This window comes from Gymnodraco acuticeps, unplaced genomic scaffold (assembly GCF_902827175.1).
Source record: "Gymnodraco acuticeps unplaced genomic scaffold, fGymAcu1.1, whole genome shotgun sequence".
Taxonomy (NCBI): domain Eukaryota; kingdom Metazoa; phylum Chordata; class Actinopteri; order Perciformes; family Bathydraconidae; genus Gymnodraco; species Gymnodraco acuticeps.
The window spans coordinates 2973239-2988309 of record NW_022989755.1 but is presented as its reverse complement, the minus strand read 5'-3'; the positions used below and the strand labels follow the sequence as shown (position 1 = coordinate 2988309).

The 15071-nt window shown below is 42.5% G+C and overlaps 1 protein-coding gene across 4 annotated transcripts; it reads right to left on the bottom strand.

Annotated features, from left to right (window-relative positions):
- Positions 1-19: 19 nt before the first annotated feature.
- fbxo11b (F-box protein 11b) lies at positions 20-14912 on the bottom strand. 4 transcript variants are annotated; one of them, XM_034212964.1, is made up of 21 exons: positions 14582-14912; positions 13270-13433; positions 12991-13072; positions 12644-12788; positions 12428-12557; positions 11073-11156; positions 10768-10900; positions 10510-10616; positions 9060-9171; positions 6410-6516; positions 6181-6318; positions 5879-6096; positions 5515-5695; positions 5262-5384; positions 4218-4303; positions 4036-4112; positions 3805-3948; positions 3444-3662; positions 3237-3345; positions 1450-1548; positions 20-1345 (listed from the first exon to the last, which is right to left on the bottom strand). In XM_034212964.1, the coding sequence occupies exons 1-21, from the start codon at positions 14667-14669 to the stop codon at positions 1216-1218; spliced, it is 2676 nt and encodes an 891-aa protein (XP_034068855.1). In that variant the 5' UTR covers positions 14670-14912; the 3' UTR covers positions 20-1215. The 4 variants fall into 4 exon arrangements, with proteins under 4 accessions (XP_034068855.1, XP_034068860.1, XP_034068869.1 ...); XM_034212969.1 differs by having other exon boundaries at positions 12644-12785; XM_034212978.1 differs by having other exon boundaries at positions 13012-13072.
- Positions 14913-15071: the final 159 nt, after the last annotated feature.

Genomic DNA, 15071 nt, shown 5'->3' with positions numbered 1-15071 from the left:
ATTTAAAGACAGAGACCTGTGATCTAATAAAGTTTTATTTTCTTAGAAATGGCCAGTTTCCTGTTTAGTCTTTCTAAGAAAGTATACCCCTTTTTGAATTCCAACTAGCATCTACATAATGGTTATTGAATACTCACAATATATTAAGTCTAGATGTTATGGTACATGCATACGATTCAGGCTGCATGAGGAGCCACAGTCACCACGATACACGGGGGAGGAAGGGTAGGGACGTCTGCAGAGGGACTCATCAGTTCCAGTTCAAAGGAGCTCTGACGCCTCCTATGGAAACCCTCTCCTCAAAAACACTGACTGCATCAACTTATAAACATATACACACACACAACTTTCACTGTACACAATACACACCTTTATACAAGGGTAAGCCCCCACCTGCCATTTTAGCTAATATATTGGAGAGGGTTTTTAGTGTTTAAACGAGATTCTCTTTCACAGAAAGAACTTCACCACTGGGACATTTGAGTTTCTGCACTTTGCCTTGGAGTGGGAGGAGGGATACTAACCAAAGAAAAATAATAATATATAATAAAATAAAAGACAATCAAATACAGTCAGCTTTTTTGCTTGAAAATACAAAACTACATGAGAAAGCATTGAAATAAAATCCATTGATCAGAACATTTTTTTTTTTTTTTAAAAGCCCAAGTGCTCCATCTCACACACACAATCTTTCTCTTTATCCACACTAGAGAGCAACATCCGCCCATCCGTTGCCTAATTACAACTGGGCAGCCAATGGGATGGCAGCTGCGAGGAAGCAGGACATCACTTTGACAGCAGTTCTTGTGAGGAAGAAGAAGTGGGCTGGGAGCCGAGGATGAACACCGGGGGGAACTTCACACTCTGCCACCGAGCCCCTCTGCCTAGCCCCTTCCCATCTTTGTCTTCAGACTGCAATAAGAAATACTCAGTGAGGAATCTCTTTTGGCCGTTCTGTCTACTCTCAGCTCCACGGCTCCCTCTTGAGGAGTCTGTGTGTGCCTGCAGCGTGCAGCGGGCGGAAGCTGCTTCCTCTGCAGCCTCTTCCACCTCCATCCCATCTGAGAGCGCCGCAATCACAGAGTCTCTCTGGGTCCTTATGGCTGCGAGTTGATGAGTGTGTGTAATGCGTGTCATCGTGTGCGTGCGTATGGCTGAGTGCAACGTAATGTGTTTATATGCTTATGTGGGAGGGTGTAACTGGACCGGACGCCTTCAGTTATGTTGCAGCGTGTTGGACTCGATGGGCGGCGCCGAGTCGTACAGAGTGTCCGTGTCGTGCGTGGGCTCTCCCGCCAGCGTGCAGGGGTTGGACAACGTTCCCGCTCCGCAGTCACAGAAAAACCTAAAGGGAATAAATGTCAGGGATTATAAAACGGACTCTTTTTTACCTCCATGAAGTGGCAGTCATTAGAACAATTTTCAGGAAGGAACCAAAACATGTCTTACCGATCGTGCCGTATAAATTCTACATCGTGCCCTTGGTGGCATTTTTTGATGCAGTTAACACAGATGGCATTCCTATCTGTTGTATTACAGGTGTGACATCTGGAGAGAAGGGAAACAAATAGATTTATGGCAGACATATGGCCATTCTTGTACATTTAGACGATTACCAAATTAATGGAAATTAAATCATGTTTCCTAAATGCAAACATTTAATCAATCTGCTGGTCTACAAAATCAAAAAAAAAAAATATATATATTAGAACTTACTTCAACTTCTATTTTTATAAAAAGGTATTTGTTTAAAGAGCCTGTGACACGAGTTTCCCCCATCATCCAAACCAATCAATTTGAGTAAATATTGTCCCCTTGAAAACCGTTACTGAACTGATTTTGGATATTTGTACTTTGATAACCATTAATCTGCCCTTCAATGTTGACCATTTCCTGGATCTTCTCAGGGAGTCTTCAAGTCCCGCCAAATTATGTGTGACGTCATTGCGGGCACAGCGCTCCAGCTGCACCGTTCAGGATCCCAGCATGTAAACGCACGATGGTGCACACAGCAGCAAGCTCAGACAGCGATGACAGTTTAATTTTGAACGTGTCTGAGAGCTCATATGAGGCTGAAGGATCGCTTTATGTTGTATCTGTTAGAAGTTTAGGAATTAGGTGCGTCAATATGGGCGATCATACGGTCATGGAGCCAGTGGTGGAATGGGACTAAAAATCATCCCGGGACTCTCGACCGGCCCACTTCGGTACCGCTAGTAAATTGTCAACGGGGGAAGTGGGGGATGTGCTAGTGACTTATCCGACCGGCCCACTTCGGTACCGGCCCATCGGGATTCGTCCCGATGGCCAGTCCGCCACTGCACCCAGCCCAGCCCACGTAAACTGTCAACGGGGGGAGCCTCGCTGCGGGGAAACGGTGGACCTAGTGTCCCGATCGGAGTGGGAATAATAATAATAATAATAATAATAATAATAATAATAATAATCCGTGCATTTTATCCATTAATTTCCCCAACATTGTGGTGAAAAACACGTTTAATCCATGTTGGTGTACTACAACTACAAAAAGCATCGGCTTGTTTTCTCATCAGGAAATGCAGACCGGCTCAAACAAACGATTTTTAACTCATCATCCTCACGATCATTTAATGTATCATATGTTCGCCGAATTGACATGAAAGCACAATAAATGTAGTTTCATCCACTTGAGTTTACAACTACAAAAATAATCGATTTGTTTTTATATCACATCCGACGGGAGGAAATTCAGCAGCTCTCAATACCGATTTTTAATCCTAATGTAATCATCATCTTCACCACGATCATTTATGTTTATGTTCACCGAATTGACATGAAAGCACTGACAAATATGAATATACTGTAGTCAACTTCATTAACGTGCCTAAACTCAGTAATTCACCATTTCTACGCATGACAACACACTTTGTCCGTGTTTAGCTCTCTCGCCGCACAGTGAAGCGTCCCGCATTGACGTCACTTCCGGCTTCCCCCAAAACTTCAAAATGAGTCGAAGGAATTTCCCCGCGATGTTCGAAATTATTGATATTTAACGGAACGGTATCGCACCTTCTTTTTTAAACTGATGGTTCGAGATGACTAGTAGACCAATATTTCATTGCACAACAGTTATTGGGAGGCTGTCACAGGTTCTTTAACTGTCACTAAAAACAATAGACTATAAAACTGGTTGAACATACATTTAGTATCTTATTCCTTTCACCTCTCCTTGATTTCCTGTATGCGTCGCAGCCTACCTGTAGAAGTCGTGCATGGGGTAGCTGGTGTAGCTGGAGATCTTGTAGAGGCACTGCCCTCTGCTCACTGCTTTCTCAATGGCATCCTGGTTATTCAGAATCTTATTATCTGACAGAGGGGGGGGCAGGAAATGAGATTAGGAAGCAGATCCTAACAGCTTGGAACCAGGCCGGTCAGAGCGGTAATGTCCAAAAAGCAGCCGTTACCTTTCATGGTGACGTTGACCCCCGAGGCCAGAAACAGGCCTCCGAAGCGATTGTTGAAGATCTGGTTTCCCTCCAGTGTGGCTGTGGCGTGGTTAGTGATTTCGATACCTGCAGCGAAGCCGTCAAAAATGCGGTTCTTGCGGAGTATCGGGTGGCTGTTGGTGCTGATCAGCACTCCGGCCTGCGCGTTTCTGAAGATGTCGTTTTCTTCCAACAGACCTAAAGAGAAAATGAAATCATGGTTCAAACTGTAGATGTGCAGGAACAAACGGCAGGGTGTGAATTTAAACGACGAAGCTCAATTGTACGTTGATAGTACGATCAAGTTTCAAGATGTTTAAGACTTTAGGCGTTTGGGTACCTCTGCCTCCGTTGAAGATGCAGATGCCTCCATCTCTGCCGTCATGAATCTTGTTTCGTCTCAGCGTGGGGTTGCTGTCAGTCTTGATCCACACCCCCGCCATGGCATTATCAAAGATCTCATTGTCCTCGATGAAGCCCAGACCTGTTGTATTAAACATCAGGGTTAGACATGCCGATACACAATCAATACATTTGGGACAAGGGGAGCAGCAGAATAGAAGATACAGACCTGAGTTGTAGACTAAAATCCCTCCGTTCTGCCCCCCCCATATCTTGTTGCGCCTGATCTTTGGGTTGCTCCCGGTCCTGTCAAGAATCAACAAAAATGTTCAGAAACATACAGGACTTTAGAGATGCATTTCATTTGATCTACGTTAGGAGAGCACACTGCAGACTGGAGGAAGCTGTCACCTTATTTGTACACCAGAGTACATGTGATTGTAGATGTCATTGTCTTCCAACACACCGTGCCCGTTGTCATAGAAATATACACCAACCTAAAAATAGAAAAAGTCAGGCGATCACAACGTTTAGTGAATACGAGTTTTAGCTATACAAAATATATCCCAGAAGAGAGAGAAGACCGAAGAAGTGAGATGATGCTGAGACCGCCAGGCCTTAGTGAAAGAGCATTTTATCATTTTTGAAAGGTGTATGTATTTTTATTACTTAACATAATTCAGTTTTTTTGGAAAAATACACAACTCTAACTCACACATACATGGTGCTGTACACATTCTGTCACCCAAGGTTATAGTATGATGTGCCAAATCATAACCAGATTCCTTAAGGAACCAAGAACTGTGAATGGAAATTAAAAGTCTGAATGGCTTTAATAAGTTTGATATGTTTAACTAAGTGTACAGTACTGCTGTCACTCGAGTCATTGCAGCTGCTTCTGACACGTGCAAGTCAAAACACACGAGACCACATCAGATGCAGCGATCGATTAGCCTCAGGTAAAAACTGGTTGTCAGCTGATTGGCCATGATCAGTGGCTGCTCCGATAGTCTCATGTACAGGTCAAATGTACACATTGAGCTCACAATCCATAACACCCGCAAGTCCAAAATAAATAAAATCAACATTAAAATGTGTCATGAAATAATGCACCAATTGTCTTGTGGGAAATTAAAGTAGGATATAGTGCGATTCTTTTTGAGTTGCATTGGATTTGTCCAGTAATATAGAGCACTTTGCCTGAAATCAGAGAAGATATTTTGACTTGATACAGATTTGTGGGAAGTTGTTTAAAAAGCTAATGTCTATTTATGAACATACTCCTGAGTTTTCCATGACAGATCGGTCGCAAAAAGGTTTGTGTGTATGCTGTTAATTATAGCTCTTACAAAATAAATACAATCGGAATCTGCAAGAGTAGTAATCGGCCAAGTTAATGACAATCTCTGCTCCACGTGTGTTTACAGGGTGAATGTTAGACCACGTTAATCTCACCTGCTTGCCGCTGTGGATGCGGTTCTTGCGGAGGACCGGCGTGCTGCCCGTGGTCACCCACACTCCAGCCAGGGTGTTGCTGTAAACCTCGTTCTCCTCGATCACCCCCTGGCCTTTCTCATGCTGAAACACAGAGCAGGATCAGTGTCACGCACCTCTGACGGGGCAGCGTTTCAGCTTTTCATTCAAAGCTGAAAAGTGTACTTGCTGGGGAAAGGGGAAACATTTCAACCATGTTCCAAAGGATATTTACCACATAGATGCCCCCATGCTGTCCATCGTGGATCTTGTTGTGCCGTACAATGGGGCAGCTGTTGGTTCGGATCTGGATTCCCGCCAAGGCGTTGCCATAGATATCGTTACTCTCTATCAAACCCCGTCCATCTCCAAATATGTACACCCCTCCTTGGTTACCGTTGAATATAGCATTTCCCCTGGATATAAAAGGAATAAACACAACATTGGAATAAACATGCAGGTAGAGACAGAGACATCAAACTTCCTACAAAACTATTTTTTCTTCCAAAATAACAGCCATGTTGAACTTAACATATTTCCTGTCTCCAATAACATCACATTTTGCTCATATGTGTCTTGTGGGAAGTCTTCATCCTCACCGTATCGTTGGGTCGCTGTTGGACGTGATCCACACACCAGCAAAGTTATTGGCGTAGATTTTGTTCTCTATAAACTGCCCCCGCCCCTTCTCGTGGACGTAAATGCCCCCCGTTTGGCCGTGATGGATCTCGCAGCGCACCACCGTGGGGTTGGCGTAGGCCTTCACCTCGAAGCCTGCTATGCGGTTTCTATGAATGTTACAGTTCTCAAAGTAACCCTGAACACACAGAAAGAGGAATTAGAAGTCTGAGAAGTTCCTTTGTGTGAAATGCATGAGGTGAAGCAGTTGCTGTGTATTTACCATGCCGTGGTCGAAGGTGAACACCCCCACATCTCGCCCGTGGTGGATGTGGTTACGTCTAATGATGGGATTACCGTGGTTTTTCACCCAAATTCCTGCTAGTGCATTGTTGCTGATTTCATTGTCTTCATAAATGCCCTGGAACAGACGAGAGAACATGGAGTCAGAAGCCTGCATGATATTAGTGCATGTATTGTGAACGATAGTGGTGGTATAGAGGAGGATTTACCTGTGCATGATCTGTGATGTACAGTCCTACGTTTTCACAGTCACTGATGTTGCAGTGTTTGATGGTTGGACACGCTCCTTGGCCACTCACACACACAGCTGAACCCACTACAAATAAAACAGCAGCAACACACAACGTTAGGGTTTTAAGTGACATGAACAGACAAGAGCAATCAATCCTTAAGAAGCTGAAACAAGCAAAACGTTGTATTTCTATAAAGACTCATATCATAATTCAATTGGTAATTTTCTGATGTGATTGAGGGCTGTATTAACACATGTTCATACAGTATATCAGACAGGTCAGTAAACGGCTCAGCACACATGTGTGACATGGATAACATCAAGACTTAAGTTATTTGGAATCCAATTTTGGGGCACATTCATATTAAAAAATAGCATTCATTTACAGCATAAAGAAAATAAATACTAGGGCTGTACCCGAATATTCGGTCGTTGGCCCACTATTCGGTTTTCAATTTCGTTATTCGGATATTCTTTTTTTGGCAGCCGCGCTACACTGCGGCTACCAAATTCAATTGATTGAAATCTCCAATCTCAACGTAAGAGCTTGTGCCTCTTCGGGGGGTGCCAACACTTAAACTTTATAGTTTACTTTCTCTGTCTTTATATGTAGATATTACTTTTGTCCGTTAATCTCCGCTCCTTTTGTCCGTCACGTTGTTTCCATAGCAACAACAACTTCCTGTCAACAGCGCTAACTCTCCTTCAAAATAAAAGCATGTCCATACAAAATAGGAAGCCAAGCCAAATTACACTTAAGACATATATAAAACTGCAATTTCATTTTCAAAAAACACAAATTGGGTTATATATATATTAACAAATAACTATAAAACAACAATACTGTAGAATAACAAAATGAATGCCTTGAATAAACCGAAATACTCGAGTTATAAGTGGAAGTCCACACACTACTAATGTCTCCCAGGATTTATTGACTCTAGGTGTGCTTTGACATTTCATACAACATGGTCTGAATTAGACTATGAAGACAGTAAATCACATGAGCAGAGCTGATGGAAACTAAGCGTCAATGCACAAGGCATGTATTATATTTATATACAACTATTTATCATGAGAATAAACTAACATATTCCAAAAAAAGCTCCTGCTCAGGGTTTATTAGTCCAAATGACAGATGTAGTCTTTCTTTCTGGGACATTATGAACACACTGATCAATTAGTGAAATACAAAAATTAGGGACACCGTTTCAGACTATAAAAAAAGGAAGAACTCGACCAGGGCTGAACGATATACCGTGTCATGGCGATAACCGCGATATGCGCATGCGCGATATTCACACCGCGGGGACGTGCGGTTTTATTCATTTTTTTTTTTTAAATGCTAACGCATTTAGCACAGAATTCAAAATAAAGATACCCTTATTACGAAAACTGCACATACAATATATCCGATTAAAGCTGAGACTATACTTATTTAAGTATAGTATCTAAGCGATCCGATCTTGCGACAGGGGAAGCAAACACAGACATCACAACACGTACCTTTTACGGGAGATTGTCTCACCGTAGCTGTCAATCTGATCAAAAGACGTGTTCAATGGCATTAAAACGAGAAAAAACGCGGATGAATCGGTTAATCCATAGGTTAATAATGTATCTGTGGCTTTGAAGCAATTGTTTATAATCCATAATTCCATTTTTATGTGAAAATCGGAGCACAAAAGTTAGCTGCTAATGGTAGCCACCAGAGTGGCTGCTGCTGCTTGAGGTCTGGCTATGCGGCAGTCTAATACACACATTACCAAATAAGGAGTGAGAGTGACGCATAGCCAAAACCGGAAGCATACATAAAAATGGAATTATGGATTATAAATGAAATAATTTTTTTATACAGAGACGTTAAAAACCTATGGATCAATCGATTCAGCCGCGTTTTCTCGTTTTAATGCCATTGAACACGTCTTTTGATCAGATTGACAGCTACGGTGAGACGATCTCCCCTAGAAGCTCCGTAAAGGTATTGTTGTGATGTCTGTGTTTGCTTCCCCTGTCGCGAGTTCGGATCACTCAGTGATGATACTATATACCTAAATAATCTGTGGAACCTCAGCTTTAATCGGATATCTTGTATGTGCAGCTACGATAAGTAATAATAAAAGGTACTTTTATCTTGAGTTCTGTGCCAAAGTCCGTTAGCATTTTTCGCTCAGGGGTCATTTAGATGCTTCTTATGAGACTTGTGTTTTGTTTTGGTAAAAATGAAATGGTTTGTATCGTCAGTTAGCTGAGATTATTTCCGTTAATCTGGTATAACACATTAATAGGTTCTTAAATATTAAGATCTCCTGAGACACAGTGTCGTGAAAAAAAAAGTAAAGTACCCGCCGGGACCTTGGGGCTTAACAGGTTAAAAAAAATGCAATATATATATCGCAGGGGAACAATAAACCGCAATGTCAGTTTTTTTCAATATCGTGCAGCCCTAAACTCGACTGTTTTAACACCGGAGTACACAAAAACAAATAAACCTGAACAATACTAGAGGAAGGATAAGTACCCTGCAGGAAATGCTACTTTTATGATGCTAATGTTGCATCTGTCAACTCCTCTGTTCATGTCATTGCACCCATATTTAGTACAAAAGTGTTCAGTGTGTGCGTTACCTGTGCACGTGGAGCGGATGATGCAATGGTCGATGTTGGGGCTGCAGTTGACTGTGATCTCCAGACAGTGGTGGGCGTTATGGTGCTGCGCTGACTTATCATCAGGATTAAACTGAGGAGAGGAGAACAGCAGAGGTCAGACACTGATGACACATCAAGCTTTTTCCACCCGCCGCATCCACACAGGACGCTTCCTACGGAGGGCATTAGTGCTGCTAAAACTGTAGCTCGAACAGTTTATAACCAGGAAACAGGGATAGGTTACAACCAAAGAAACATAGAATGCTCAATACGATGTCACATCGAGTGATTTTTAACTGAACTGAAGAAAAAGCAAGAGACGTAACTTTAAGATTCTCAAATACATATTTACACATACATTTGTATAGCTGGTTTAACTGCATTCAAAACTCCACCCAAACATCAAACATTGTTGTAAAAATGACACCTTCCACATATCTGTCAAACATTAAACCAAGCTCTTGCAATGTGGCCTGTGAAATTAGCCATTCAAAATGTTATTTGAAAAGCTTTGTATGTAAACAAAGAAAAGGAAGACATTTGGTAGTACATGATTATCCAAATGTGGAAACGGCTTATAGTTTTCATACCATAGTTTCAACTACAAGAGGAAAAACAAATACAAGATGGTTCCAATATTAATCCAACCATCTAATTAGCCTTTGTAAATCATAAGTAATGAAACAGGTAGTTTGGTCATTTACTGGCTCGCTGCCAACTCTACTAACTTTCCCCCCACCAGGGCCCGCCTGGGGCGAGGCTATGCTGGTTTTTGGCTGGCTCTGTCACTGCAGGGCAGGTGGTGCATGCAGATGAAGCCCTTTACCGAGATACAGGGGCAAAAAGACTTATTGCAGACCGGCGAGAGAGGAGCACCGGCAAAGGCTCCGGGAACTGTCTGTCTGCCCAGTCTCTTTTTACCCTTCATCACGATTTAAAAGTCCATGCAGCACCTTTTTTTAAAAAAATCTTCTTGCTTGAATTCATATGAAAAAATATCACTTATCTACTCGTGTGCAACCCTCCCTGAAACTGAATGCATGATGAAGTACTCATATCAGGCAATTCTCTTTTGTAAGCAAAACATCTTCCAAAGCTTGGTCAAAGTGTCACTTTCGAATACTCAGCATTGCTGGGAGAAATGTTCAGGTTGACCACAACATTTATTTTTAGTCATTTAGGAAGCATCGTGAGCATCGTTAAAAGCCATTTTGTTTGACGTTTGCCTCATTTCTGGTTCTTTCTCACAGAAACCCAGAAAATAAGAATTGTATCCTCAACTACAAATGATAATGATGATAATTAAAAATGGGACAATGACTGCATAGGTTAACAGTGGAGCGAGAGATAAGACTATAAAAAGTGTCTGTAATATTCAGCCAAGTTTGATTGAAAGTAAGTCAAATCAAGGAAAGTGTGAGAGGTTTACCTTGATAGTCATGTATCCCACATAGGCATCCTCCGAGCCCTCCATGAAGACAAACGTTGAGTCTCTAGTATTCTCTATCACCACCTTGTCTGCTACTTTACCGGGAGCTGAGAGAAAAGCAGAGAACGCTCATTAACACCCTCATACACACAGATATAAAGACCGCTGAGACAGTATCCCATCTTAAGAGAAATATTGATTGCATGCGGCTCGAGCAGCAAGGCCTTAAGTACTTTCCAGTGGAGGAAACATGCTTACCTGCACCAATCATGGTGATGGGGGACTCTATATAAATCCACTCGTCTGTATAGATGCCAGAGTGGACAAAGATTAGACCGTCAAAGTGGGCCTCCTGTACTCCACCCAGCGCGTCCTCAATGGTGTCATAATACTGCAGGAAAAAGGTACAAACACTTTCAGGCAGAGTATACATTCCAGCAATTCACCATAAGGCTGTTTTGAACATGCAAGCAGGTGTTTACATTAGCTGGGCTTAGCATTGATGTCAGTGCTATGGTCAAACATGTTTATCCTCAAGGGTTTCTCTTTTAGCTTTGACTTACCAACATATTCTCTCTGCCTTTGTACCTGCCGGGATTACTGTAGAAATGCTCAGCGAAGCCTGGCTTTACATGCGCTCCTTTGTACTGCAACACAGAAAACACCAAGGTCAAGTTTCTAGTCATCACACAGAATCAGTAGGTATCCCACTAAAGGTTTGTTAGTAAAGCAAGACATGTGTTTATTTGAGGAAACGACAAAAAGCAACAGTGAGTAGATCAGTCATTTGGGGATTAGGACCCTGTAAACATAACGGAACGAGATCAACAATCACTTGAGCAAATGGCATGTTGCAAAAGTGGAATCAATTGTAATTCTCCAAATGCACATATTCTAACTTCCATTTCTCAATTTGTCCCCTTTATTTCATTGCATTAGAGATGCCTTTCAGTTCCAGCTTCCTTAGTCACAAGCTAGAGGTCTTTATGTTTGTCTTTTCAAAGCAAATTAAGAAACATGTGTCATTTCCCCAGCTGTAACCAAAGTGCCACCAAGCTGTGACCCCAAAACCGAATCATGACTTCTGTGTACAGTTACATCTCTGGTGTGTACTAGTTGTAAACACAATCACCAAATTATTCTACTTTAAAAAAGGGTCAAAGACAAACAAAAATGTCTCATTTTCTATAGAATAAAATTTGACACAGGTTTATAGCAGCATTGTGATCGCATGTAGACATGTTGCACTGATCTGTCTGTTAATGAACAACAGAAAGCCTTCATTGTCAGCTTCTGAGGAAAACTGTTTAAGCATTTAAAAAAGAAAGAAGAAAAAGAAAAAGCAGAAGGAGAGTTTTAGCAGCTACTGGTCATAAAAGGTCGACCCAAATGTCCCCGGACAAAGACACTAAGGAACAGCTTGTGAAATTCTAAGTAGCACATTATTGTTTTTAGAAATACTGACATTACACTAAAAACTACCACCTAAGCAAAGGTACATTCAAAGTCAAAAGTTGACTGCGAAATATTTTTTATTTAACTGCTTACAGTTTTTTTTTTATAAATTAAAGTGATTTTTACTGTTTTACACATTTTGTGGTGATAGTTTTGCTTCCATTATTCCCAACGCATATTAAGTTATCAAAAAAAATATATTTACAGATATTGATTCACTGTCGTGTGTTTGTGTGTGCGCCAAGTGTTCTGGCTTTACAAGAACTTGCAGAGCAGATATTATAACCCTTGTGAGGTTCATGGATTTCATTGCAATGCCATATATGACTTAACAGAAACCACACATTGTTGATTTTTACATACATATGGAGAAAATGTAAATATAAACAAGTTGATGCTCTTCAGAGAGAAATGTATTCTTCTTCATGCGATAACACACAGAAAATAATGAGCGTAGACTTACCAGTTGTTGGAAGCTTTCCTTCCAGGGGTTTGGGTGTTCATGCTCCTCTGGGCTGACTTGGTAGAACTTGCCTGGCTCAGGATGCATCATGGGACGCGTGTACTCAAATACCTCCATGTATAGACGCTTCCTGGAATATTAAATAGCACATAACATTTATTTTAGTGACTGCCTTTAAATGAAATGACACGTTTCCATCTCTTGAGCAGCACTGACCATAGGATGGGGTCGTTGGCTAGCTGGCTGAATCTCTTGCAGACACAAGCTGCCTGACAGAGGTCCTGTTCCAGTAAGTAGGAGAAGATCTTCAAAACAACCTCATCTGGAAGCTTCTGTTGCAGATATTGCTCTGCTGGGGCTGCTAAAAAAAAAAAAACACACACACTCAGTGTAAGCTTTATGAAAATACATTTTCACTCCAAGCTAATTAAACCATGGAGTCATGCTATTTAATAGATTAGAAAGTAACCAGCACACACAGAAAAAAGGGGGGAAAAAATCAATAAAGAAGGAAAAAAGCTAACACTATCTCCTTGCCACAGCTGCGGAGATTTAACACACACCTGGCAGGTCGTGGCTCTTACCGGACACTCGTGCCCGCTTGGCTCGATGGCCAAAGGCCTCTGTTGATGAAGTGGAAGCTCCCTGTAAAAAAAAAAAGGGGGGAATAGGGTATTAACCTAATGCCAAGATTCAAGCACTAAGTAATGAACTAGAAAATGTATAGCAACAAAATCATTGTGTTCAAAAGAAAAAAATCAATCACCATTTCTCTAATTTTAACACACATACGTTTTCAGACATGCACATTGCACGAAAAAATACATTTTGATTTGTCTAACCTCCATTGGGCCCTTGCTCGGGCAGGCAGAGGCGGTGGCAGAGGCAGCAGCGGTTCTCTTGGGAAGCAGGGTTTTGCGTCGAAGCTGGTAGGGACTGTTCTGAGCTCCTGGGCCGGACTCCTCAATAGCCATTTCTGCTGCAGCTGCTGCAGGAGCCTCCTCATCTGGACAAAAAGGAAAACAGATTTCCATACGTTAACCACTTTCTCAAGAGGCACTTCAATGCACAAAGCTGCAGTATAGACCAAGGCCAAGCTATATATATATTTAAAGCACCGAGAAGCCGAATCATGCTTCTTTTGCTTAATACACAACTTAGCGGTCTCCAGTAATTTCAGCCAACACTGACACAATGGTCTGCATTCAGCTCACATGCTGTATGCGCAAGCTAACAGACAGGGTAATAGATGGTAAGGCAGACAAAGGTTAGTGATTGATAATGGCAGATGCACCCCCTGCAGCCCCGTTGCTAGTCTTTAATGTCTAGCCATTCACAGCTGATATCAGAGAGTGTGCATTTGTGTCTGTGTCCAATATGTGCAGGATCAGAGACATCTTATTTGCTACTGTCAAATTATGGACCGCAGATCAAGTCGATAAGACCTGCAGCTAATGGCTAAAAACTGAACTGCGTAGCTGGCAAATCCGCGGTGTAAACAAATCGAGCTACGGCTAGCAAGCTCAGAGAACAAGGAAGAGGATGTGGGTTCACTCTGCTGGCTATGTTAGCTTTTAACTTCAAGCACAGTAATTAGACTCGGTGAATTCACCAAACACACGCCGTATCATCTATCACAGCTGATCTTGTGTGGCCTCTTATAGCTGGGGCAGCTAGCTAGCATTGCACCCATTCGCTGCTAATGTTTTTGTTAACGTTACACCCCAAAAATGGCAGTCCAAAGACGCCGCAGATTTACACCCTCAGAATCGTTAGTGACAGCTGGGAATGCGACGGCCGAGAAGACACGCACATTTTAGTCAACACGTATGAAGACTACCCCTTTATCCCCAACTGAAGTTACCTGAATGTGCGCTATTAACGTTAAAGGTTTAGCTAAATACGCATTACGTTGGGCGAAGACAACCCCCAACCTCCACATAACCTGGTGAGCTAGCTAGCGGTGTTAGCTAGCCCCAATCACTCAAGCCAAACAAAGCGCGGCCTGGCCTAAGCCACAGAGCAAGAAGCCTCGGTGTTTCCTGCTGAACCAGCCGTGGAGACTTGACCGGCAACACAAGCTGGCGTTATGTGAAGACTGCTACCGCCTGACACCGCGTTGTTACATAATTGGCTGACTGTGGCCTAGCTTACCTCTATCCCCGTTGTTCCGTTCGGGCTGCACCGGGCGCGGCCTCGACACTCGCCTGGGTCTCCTGTTGGTGGCTCTGACGGAGTTCATCTGGGGAGTTGGTTGTTGAAAAATAGACTGCTTTCCTCGACCGCCCGCTTCTAAATTTAGCTGTCGACCCAAACTACCACCCGCACAGCCCTTTTCCCGGATACACCCAAGCAATTGCGATCACAAACCCGTTGGTATTTGGGGTATTATCGCTTTTTTTCTCCTCCGTGGTGGTACAGCTCCCCCCGTATCGCTGCTCGGTGCCAGCTCCGTCTCAGTCTGTAGCAGGAGGAGCCATTAACCCACACGGGAAACAATCGCGAGGAAAAAAAGAGCAGAGTATCCTCTCAACCAATCAGCTTTGGCGTTATATAATATACGTCTGCAGCGACCAACCAGCCGCCTCATATCAGACGACTTGACAAACCTTTTTGTTGGGGTTCGGGATCGGTCAAGCGGCGA